This window comes from Myxine glutinosa, chromosome 9 (genome assembly GCF_964187855.1).
Source record: "Myxine glutinosa chromosome 9, kmMyxGlut1.1, whole genome shotgun sequence".
Lineage (NCBI taxonomy): Eukaryota > Metazoa > Chordata > Myxini > Myxiniformes > Myxinidae > Myxine > Myxine glutinosa.
The window spans coordinates 17,806,233-17,816,268 of NC_136269.1; the positions used below are offsets into that span (position 1 = coordinate 17,806,233).

At 47.2% G+C, this 10,036-nt stretch overlaps 1 protein-coding gene across 1 annotated transcript in view; it reads right to left on the reverse strand.

Moving 5' to 3' along the window:
• Positions 1 to 9,638, reverse strand: part of LOC137435619 (potassium channel subfamily K member 1) — a 28,059-nt gene extending 18,421 nt beyond the window's left edge. The window contains exon 1 of the mRNA XM_068129541.2: positions 9,120 to 9,638. Within this exon, the coding sequence (XP_067985642.1) occupies positions 9,120 to 9,483 (364 nt within the window). The 5' untranslated portion in view covers positions 9,484 to 9,638. The remainder of the gene's footprint in view (positions 1 to 9,119) is intronic.
• Positions 9,639 to 10,036: the final 398 nt, after the last annotated feature.

Sequence of the window (10,036 nt, forward strand, 5' to 3'; positions counted from 1 at the left end):
GTTTTTGCACCTTTTTTGTGCAAAGCGGTAATGCTTGCTGATTTCCAAGATGCTGGCAGATGACCTTGAGCAAAAGAGAGGGTGAAAAGAACAGAGAGAGGGTGAGGTAGCGTAGCAGAGCAGGATTTTAGGACCCGTGGGCTGATGCCGTTTGGTCCAGTTGCAGAATCAGAGTCGAGGTTTGAGAAAAACTTCTCCACCTTGTCAGGAGAGAAGGACACAGAATCCAGGAGCAGTTGGGTTCGACTGGGTAAGGTGGGAACAGAGAGAGATGGGTTTGGGACACAAGATTTTGAGGCAAACACAGAGTTGAGCTTTTGGCTTTGTCACGTGCGGTGTCAACTGTGTAGTCATTTGAGGTAAGAGAGGGGATGGAGGGGGAACAAAACACCAGAAACGGATTTGACAAGACGCCACCAGGATTTGGAGGAAGGAGACAGGTTTGAGAGTTCATTCTTGAGTGTGGAGAGATAGTGCTTCCTGGCACTCCTGAGGGTAGACACACACTTGTTCTGAGCTTGGTGGAAGAAACTGAGATTGCCTTCAGTTGGATTTGCCTTCCAAGAGGTGACGGCAAGTTGTTTCAGGGCAACTGCCTCACCACAAGATTCAGTGTACCATGGACGGGAGGAAGGGTAAGACAACTGAAGACGAGATGGGATAAATCTGTGCATGAGAGAGAGCAGTTTGCTTTGGAAGAATTCCCAAGAAGAATTTATGTCAGAGGCAGTCGAGATGGGAGACCCGTCCAGATGATTGATGGCTGCTTGCAAACCGTGCCAGTCAGCTTGAGTGAAATGCCAGACTCGTCGGCGCTGAGGAGGCTCTCTGAGAATGGCCACAGAGATGTCCACTTTAACAAGCACATAATCAGAAGAACCGATTGGAGCAGAAGAAGAGCAGCAGACATTTGCAGGGAAGTTTGGCATAACCAAGTCTAGAAGAGAAGATACTCCATTGACTGAGATCCAGGTCGGGAAATTGACAGATTGTGTCAGTCCCAATGAGTCGCAGAAGTCCTTTGCTGAGGTGCAATGGCTGGTGAGAGAGGAACTCACACCCAGCCAGCTGGCATGATGACAGTTGAAGTCGCCACATATGAGGAAGAGAGAGTTTGGATGAGTTGATAGTTGTTGGTCCATGTTGTCAGACAGCGAAATGTAAATGGAGTCATCACTGTTTGGAGAACGGTACAGAACACATATGAACAAAAGGTGGGAGCGGAGAGGAAGCCGTAGCCAGAGGTACTCCTGGGGTGGGTTGGAGAGAGGGCAGTGCAAGGAGAGTGAGGAAGAGAGTTTTTGATAAAGATAGCAACCCCACCACCAGGACGAGGCTCAGGTCTATCATACCGGAGGAGGGAGTAACCAGGAAGAGATATTAAGGAATCAGAGACATCTTGAAGGAGGAAAGTCTCTGTTAAGCAGATCAAGTCTGGATTGTCAGAAGCAACCTGAATGGAGAGATCAATCAGGTTTGAGCGAAGGCCCCGGATGTTTGAGGTCCATACCGTTAATGAGGAGAGAGGGGGAGCATCGGGTGCAGGACAGGGGAGGGGAGGGGTAGGGTCAGATGAAGGATGAGAGGGGGAGGTAGGGAGAGCTGTTGATAGTGTGTCAGAGATTACAGAAGAGTTACAAGAAAGGGAAGGATGAGGAGGACGAAAGGTTTGATGGTGATGGGATGAGGCACAGTGAGGGGTTGTTTGAGGGGGGGGGGGGCAGAAGAAAGTAAAAGGTTGGGGGAGGTGGAGGTATGAGATAGAAGGGAGATGAAGTGGGGAGGAGGCAGCTTTGAGGAGGAGGGGGGAGAATTGGAGAGGGATGGTAGGGGTGGAGATTTGAAGGGGAGGGGTTGGGGGGGAGTTTTGAAGGGGAGAGGTGAGGGGGGAGTTCAGGAGGAGAGGGGCAAGGGGGGAGTTTCGGAGGGGAGGGGCAAGGGCAGAGATTTGGAGGGGAGGGGCAAGGGGGGAGTTTAGAAAGTGGATGATTAATGAAAGACGAACATTTATAACAAATTGGGTTTATTGTGATTTTCAAGTTAGAGATCCGTTTAAGAACAATGGAGGAGGGGTGGAATGAATGTGAATTTAGAGCATGCAGTGAGGACGAATTATAAGAGATTGAATTTTTTTTTTAAGTGGAATGAGTTTGAGAGGAAATTGAAAAGAGCCTTTTAAATAGGAAGAAAAACAGCGTGTTGTAATATACCACTGAATAAAACACTGCAGGGGAAAGTTTAAACATATTTAAACAGAACCGTGAAGAACAATCTTATATTCACAAAAATACCAACGGGGAGAGGGCCTAGAGGGACAACCACGAGTCACATGAACAGGGCAAAAAGTGGAAGGCAAGGAGATAATGGGGGTGGGGCGAGAGAGCGCATGTGGACAGAAGCACACGATTAGACAACAGCACACGTGGAGAAAGGGAAATAAATGTTGTTGTTTTTTGTTTTTTTTTGTTTTTGGGGGGGGGGGGGGTTTAAACGTTAGACAAAGAGTAGATGTTCGGGGAAGTTCGGGGGAGAAGGGAAAAATCTAAGAACCAAGCAAAAACAGCGAAGGAAGGAACTTATGTGAACAAACTTCGACGGGGGAAGCCCCAGGCTACAAGGCCGCACAGGCAAGGCAAACAGAAACGATTAATTTATGAAAGATTAACACCGAGAATCTTCCTAGGTGCACACTATAGGTACACACACCGAAAGAAAAATGCAGTTTCGACAAAAATACAATTGTGAACAATTAATTAACTTTGAAAACGTGGAGAATGTGTACAGCTTCAAAAAACTGTGCCATCGCCGGCAAGATCTCGCGAGATCTCCGAAACAAACTTAACATGAAACAGATTTTTTTTTTCAGTTAAAAAGTAGAAAAGAATGTGAACTAGACAATAGAATTTCATGTGAATGCGTCAATGGATATGCCTAGGGCCACGTTAGACATCAGCCTTCTGATACGTTTCATTTCAATTCAAGGTCACATGAAAAACTAGAACGGCACCCGCTAGAGCGCATACTTCTGCCAGGCCGAACAACGTCAACCCTCGACTTTGACTCTGCTACTGCACCGCAGGGCATCAGCTCAAAAGTCCTAAATCCTACTCTTTCACATTAGTGGGGCAACTTAGCATAACAATTGTGCATTTTGTGAGGAAAGCACCAAATTTGGCACACTAGTAGACTATCATATTATGAAAAGATCTGGATATTGGGCCATATCACATTCAGAGATTTGATTTTTGCAAGATTTCGATTCGATTGGGATCGAAGAGAACACCTTCTTAGTCTTCTGTACAGTGAAGTTGCCAGCCCTGAATTCTCTGGCTACATCTGGGTGCTTCATTGGGAGTGCGAACCATGTCCCTCAGGTGAACAGGGACCCACCTGGCATAGTGTGTGTGGTCTAAGGCATGGAACCCTGGGACCAGTTCCGTCAGGGCATCAAGGTACATCGTGAATGAAGCCTGCCACAGAGAACGCACGTCGACCAGTACCAACATCTCTAGTTCCAGCACAGTTGCCCAGTACTGAAAGTTGGGAATGTCTTCTCCTCTCTGGTGACACCAGTCTTCGAACTCAGGCAGGTCTTCTGCATCATCAGCATATGTCATACAGTGGCGTTCATACGCACGGTGTTGCAGGATGTGCAGTGCCGCTGCAGTGATTTGATGAGCTCTTCTTGTGCGGGTGACGTGGGCAGCTCGCAGGAAGGAGTCGGCCGTCCCTGGCGTTGCAATCTCAGCTTGCAAATCTGCAAAATCTGCAAATCTTGCAAAAATGAAATCTCTGAATCTGAGATGGCCCAATATCCAGATCTTTTCATAATATGATAGTCTACTAGTGTGCCAAATGTGGTGCTTTCCTCACAAAATGCACAATTGTTATGCTATATTTAGCTTAGCTGCCGGACTACATCCTCTCTGTCCTTTTCACCATATCATTTGCCTCACGTCATCTTCCACCTGCTAGGAAAACATCCAACATCTCTGCATGACATAAAACACAACCTCCGTCCACCGTAAAGGTGCAAAAACTGATCCCATGAACTACAAACCAATCAGCTTACTTCCAATCAGCAAGGCCATGGAATCCATAATCACAGCTGATATGAAATCCATCCTTTTTTTCCATCAACATCTTAGATCACCAATCATCTCGAATCACAAATTTGGTTTCGACCACCAATTATCTTTGGGGTAAACAAGCCAAAATGTCAACATAGGCCAAAGGTCAGCAACTTAGGTGCAATGTAATCGCTAAAATTCTCAATTTTCATCCGATTTAGTTGAAAGTTGAACAGGTTTTGCATATCATGCCACTGAATTCAACCACCAATTATTTTTGAGGTCAAATTTGTTTTAGGGAATTCGCCAAGTATCGTGCTCTGCGTATCGTCTTTCTTGTTTTTTTTTTTTTGTTTGTTTTCGTTTATGCATTCGGACCCTTCAGGAACCAGTGCGACCAAACTTTGCATGGCTTCCTCTTTCATCCAAAGGAAGGTTGAGGGCTATGTTTGGATAAAACAATTTTGAACCCAGATAAAACCAGATAATTGGCCATGAGGTCTCGATCGGATCTTGTGCTTACGCACTTCTTGTGTTTTTTTCCCACCATGTACCCCTGCTAGTCTAATAAATAAAAATTGTCGGATGTCTGTCTGTCTGTCTGTGTACAGTTCGCGTTTTTTGCAAAGACCGCTGGCCCGACAACCACCACATTTGGTACACAGAACAAGTCTGGCCCGGGGATTGGCCTAAGACTATTTTCATCCACCACTTCAGCCTTTAAAGAACTTGAAGACCCCTAAATCCCACTTCTACATGCTTAACTTGAGAGATTAGATTACATGCTTGAGAGAAGATTTTTTACATGCTTTAGAGATTCGACACCTTTTGATCCCAAAGACCCTTGAAGAAACCCAAACACATTTTAAGACCCTTTTAGACCCCAAAGACCCTAAGACCTCTCAAGACTTCAAAGACCTTAAAGACCCCAACGCTACTTTAAGACCCCCAAAGACTTTGAAGACCCTTTAGACCCCAAAATACCTTTAAGCCCCAAATACCCCCAAAGACCTCGAAGATCCTTAAGACCCTGAAGACCTGTAAGACCCCTTTTACCTTTAAGACCCTTAAGACCCCTATAACCTTTAGACATTTACACCCCTTGTCATTTTTGACCCCTTAGACCTTAACACCATTTAGACCCCTTACACCCTCAGACAGAGTAGACAGCTTGGACCCTTGATCATTTAGAGCTTTACACCACTTGGGCCTTTTTAGATGCTTGAGAGATTATACATTAGACCCTTTTGACCCCTTAGATTTGACAGTAACTACTACTGGAATGTCTCGTCTCACTTACAATTACCCGACTCATGCACCGAGTTTTTTGTCTGAATCTGAATCTGTCTACAACTCTTTGAGATATCCTGCTCACAGACAGACAAACAAACAAACAAACAGACAGACTGAATGGGGTAAAAACATAATCTACGCCCTCAATGAACAATCCATGAAACAAACCCAATCAAATGGAATACAGTACACATGTTAGTGTCTGCTAACAGTGTCTGCTTTGATTCAAACAGAATCTGAATCAAGGGAGGAATCAAATCAATGATATTCTGTATGAAAACCTCATCTGAACCCATGGAGAGGTCAAATCAGTGATATTCTGTATGAAAACCTCATCTGAACCCATGGAGAGGTCAAATCAGTGATATTCTGTATGAAAACCTCATCTGAACCCATGGAGAGGTCAAATCAGTGATATTCTGTATGAAAACCTCATCTGAACCCATGGAGAGGTCAAATCAGTGATATTCTGTATGAAAACCTCATCTGAACCCATGGAGAGGTCAAATCAGTGATATTCTGTATGAAAACCTCATCTGAACCCATGGAGAGGTCAAATCAGTGATATTCTGTATGAAAACCTCATCTGAACCCATGGAGAGGTCAAATCAGTGATATTCTGTATGACACCTGATCCATGGTTTGCCATATGTGGTGGACCTTGTGTATTATTTGCTCGAGGTTGTTCTAGATGTTCAACACGTGACACCATCTTTGTGGAGTAGGCCTAAATGTGTTCGAACTGTAAAAGGCCTTGCTTGTGTCGACGCCACTGTAACAATACACAAGTCCAGAACTAGTTCACTCAAGTTTGTACACAAGAGCTGCAACAAAATCTCCACATTCGGAATAATCATTGTCGGTTTGCTCTGACGAAGGGTGAACGCTCGAAACGTCAGGCACACCTCATTTCCCACGACGGTAAACGCACTCTTATCTCACGTCACATTCTACCATCCAGGTACATTGGCCCTTGCACCTGCATATACCATCCCACAGCATGACATCATCACCAATTAGAACTACAACAGTCTTCATGGTCCCCAATGTAAGGAGAATCTCAGTGTCCTTTTGTCGAGGTGTCCCTACTCCCTCGACTCCTGTTAGGGTGTGGTTCATTCACCTCAATCTCTCATTTAAGCCTCTACACGTCCGCACTCAGGTGCAGAAATCGAGACTCATGAAAGAGCTTGATAAAGAGGTGAACAAAAGCATCACAATGGGGAGGGGCAAATGACAGGAGAATGAGGAATTTGTAATTCGGTTCCACCTGAGAGGGGAATGAGGGATTCATCATTCAACTCCACCTGAGAGAGAAACGAGGGATTCGTCAATCGCTCCATCTGTGAGGGGAATGATGGCTTCATCATTCGGCTCCACCTCAGAGGGGAATGAGGGACGAGTCATTCGCTCTACCTGAGAGACAAAGAAGGGATTCGTCATTCTCTCTACCTGAGAGACGAATGAGGGATTCGTCATTTGCTCCACGTGAGAGCGGAACGAGGGATTCATCATTTGCTCCACCTGGGAGGGAAATGAGCGATTCATCATTTGCTCCACATGAGAGGGGAATGAGGGATTCGTCATTCGCTCTACCTGAGAGAGAATGTGGGATTCGTCATTTGGCTCCACGTGAGAGCGGAACGAGGGATTCATCATTTGCTCCACATGGGAGGGAAATGAGCGATTCATCATTTGCTCCACATGAGAGGGGAATGAGGAATTCGTCATTCGCTCTACCTGAGAGAGAATGCGGGATTCGTCATTCGGCTCCACCTTAGATGGGAATGAGGGATTCGTCATTCGCTCTACCTGAGACGAACAAGGGATTCGTCATTCGCTCCACCTGAGAGAGGAACGAGGGATTCGTCATTCACCCTACCTGAGAGAGGAATGCAGGATTCATCATTCGGCTCCACATGAGATCGGAATGAGAGATTCGTCATGACTCATTCAGCTCCACCTCAGAGGGAAATGAGGGATTCATCATTCAGCTCCACCTGAGAGAGGAACAAGGGATTCGTCAATCTCTCTGCCTGAGAGGGGAATGAGAGATTTATCATCCGGCTCCACCTCAGAGGGGATTGAGGGATTCGTTATTCGCTCTACCTGAGAGAGGAACGAGGGATTCGTCATTCCCACCATCTGAGAGGGGAGTGAGGGATTCGTCATTCATCTTCACATGAGAGAGGAACGACAGATTTGTTATTCGCTCAACCCAAGTGAGAAATGAGGGATTCATCATTCGGCTCCACCTCAGAGGGGAATGAGGGATTCGTCATTCACTCTACCTGAGAGAGAATGCGGGATTCATCATTTGGCTCCACCTCAGAGGGGATTGAGGGATTCGTCATTCACTCTACCTGAGAGAGGAACGAGGTATTCGTCATTCGCTCTACCTGAGAGAGAATGCGGGATTCGTCATTTGGCTCCACCTCAGAGGGGATTGAGGGATTCGTCATTTGCTCTACCTGAGAGAGGAATGAGGGATTCGTCATTCCCTCCATCTGAGAGGGAAGTGAGGGATTCGTCATTCATCTCCACGTGAGAGAGGAACGAGGGATTTGTTATTCGCTGAACCCAAGTGGCAAATGAGGGATTCATCATTTGGCTCCACCTCAGAGGGGAATGAGGGATTCGTCATTCACTCTACCTGAGAGAGAATGCGGGATTCGTCATTTGGCTCCACCAAAGAGGGGATTGAGGGATTCGTCATTCGCTCTACCTGAGAAGGGATTGAGGGATTCGTCATTCGCTCTACCTGAGAGGAATGAGGGATTCGTCATTCCCTCCATCTGAGAGGGGAATCAAGGATTCGTCATTCATCTCCACGTTAGAGAGGAACGAGGGATTTGTTATTCGCTCAACCTAAGTGGAAAATGAGGGATTCATCATTTGGCTCCACCTCAGAGGGGAATGAGGGATTCATCATTCGTGAGAGAGAATGCGGGATTCGTCATTTGGCTCCACCTCAGAGGGGAATGAGGGATTCGTCATTCACTCTCCCTGAGAGAGAATGCGGTATTCGTCATTCGGCTCCACCTCAGAGGGGAATGAGGGATTGGTCATTCAGCTCCACCTGAGAGAGAAACGAGGGATTCGCAATCTCTCTACCTGAGATAGGAACGAGGGATTCGTCAATCTCTCTACCTGAGAGAGGAACGAGGGATTCGTCATTTGCTCTACCTGAGAGGAACAAGGGATTTGTCATTGGCTCTACCTGAGAGAGGAACGAGGGATTTGTCGTTCGCTCCACCTCAGAGGGGAATGAGAGATTTATCATTCTGCTCCACCTCAGAGGGGATTGAGTTTGAGGGATTCGTCATTCGCTCTACCTGAGAGAGGAACGAGGGTTGTGTCGTTCGCTCCACCTCAGAGGGGATTAAGGGATTCGTCATTCGCTCTCCCTGAGAGAATGCGGTATTCGTCATTCGCTCTACCTGAGAGAGGAATGACATTGACAATGAGAGATCCATCATGACTCATTCAGCTCCACGTGAAAGGAATATATACGAGTTCGTCATTTGAGTCCAACTGTAGAAAGTGAGATTTTACGATATGATTGGATTAAAATCGTGAGGTAACTCGGCTCGGATTCCTCCTTTCTCTTCTGATCTGAGAGACGCGTCTCTCTCGTGGTGACGTCACGTTTCCCATGGTCTCATATAAATATAAATCCAATAACGAGCGATCGTGCACGGAAATCTGAACAGCGAGCAGACACAGCACCCGCGACACGGTGCGAGACACACGTACCGGTGGTGCTGAGCACGGTGCTGGTGAAGAAGAGAGATGAGAAGAAGTCCCAGTTGACGTTGCCGCTGGCATTGTGGAGCACGGACACCCCGAAGCTGTTCGCCTCCATGATCCTCTGCAGGAAGACCTCGAGACTCTTCTCCTTCAGACAGGGGTTTTCTTGTAGGAAGATCTGCTTGAGAAGCCGCAGGTCCTGCCGTATCTTCTGCTCGTAAGGTTGTTCGATGGCCGAGAACACCGCGGCCCCGAGCAGCAGGTACACCAGGTAGAAAACGACCAGCACCACGAAGTACAGGGTCGATCGGCCACGCTCCTCCGTCTTGTCGCCCGATCTCCCGCCCCCGGTCGTCAAGGCCGGGATCATGGTGTCTGCGATGTCCGGTGTCCGCCGATGGCTTGCTCTGGGTAAAAACAAAAGGCGCCAAAGAGATCCTCGTCATTGCTCTTCCATGTCGGCGCTCACAGCCGCCGATTGCTGTGACGTTTGCGACACGAACCGACGGAACTCGCAACAACCACGTAGGTGGGGCGGGAGGGAGTGGGGGCAGGTATTGTGCATGGAGGTGGGGCGGGAGGGAGTGGGGGCAGGTATTGTGCATGGAGGTGGGGGCAGGTATTGTGCATGGAGGTGGGGCGTACGTGGATTGTGGTGACGCGTCCGTAAATTATGAATACCGAGGCCCTAAACTCCCAGCGCTAAGGTGGATGTGTTTTACCTGATGCAGACACAACGAAACGAATCGCAAAAACACCGGAACTCCTCCCACTGAGAGTCATGAATGTATAATGACGTCACATCTTTCTTTGCGTGTCCCGTTTTGCATAAATGCAGGTGTCATTACAGGGCCATTTTGAAAGCAGGATGAAAGCTTGCTTGGAGGAAGAAGAAGAGCACGAAGAGTAAACCACAGAGGATG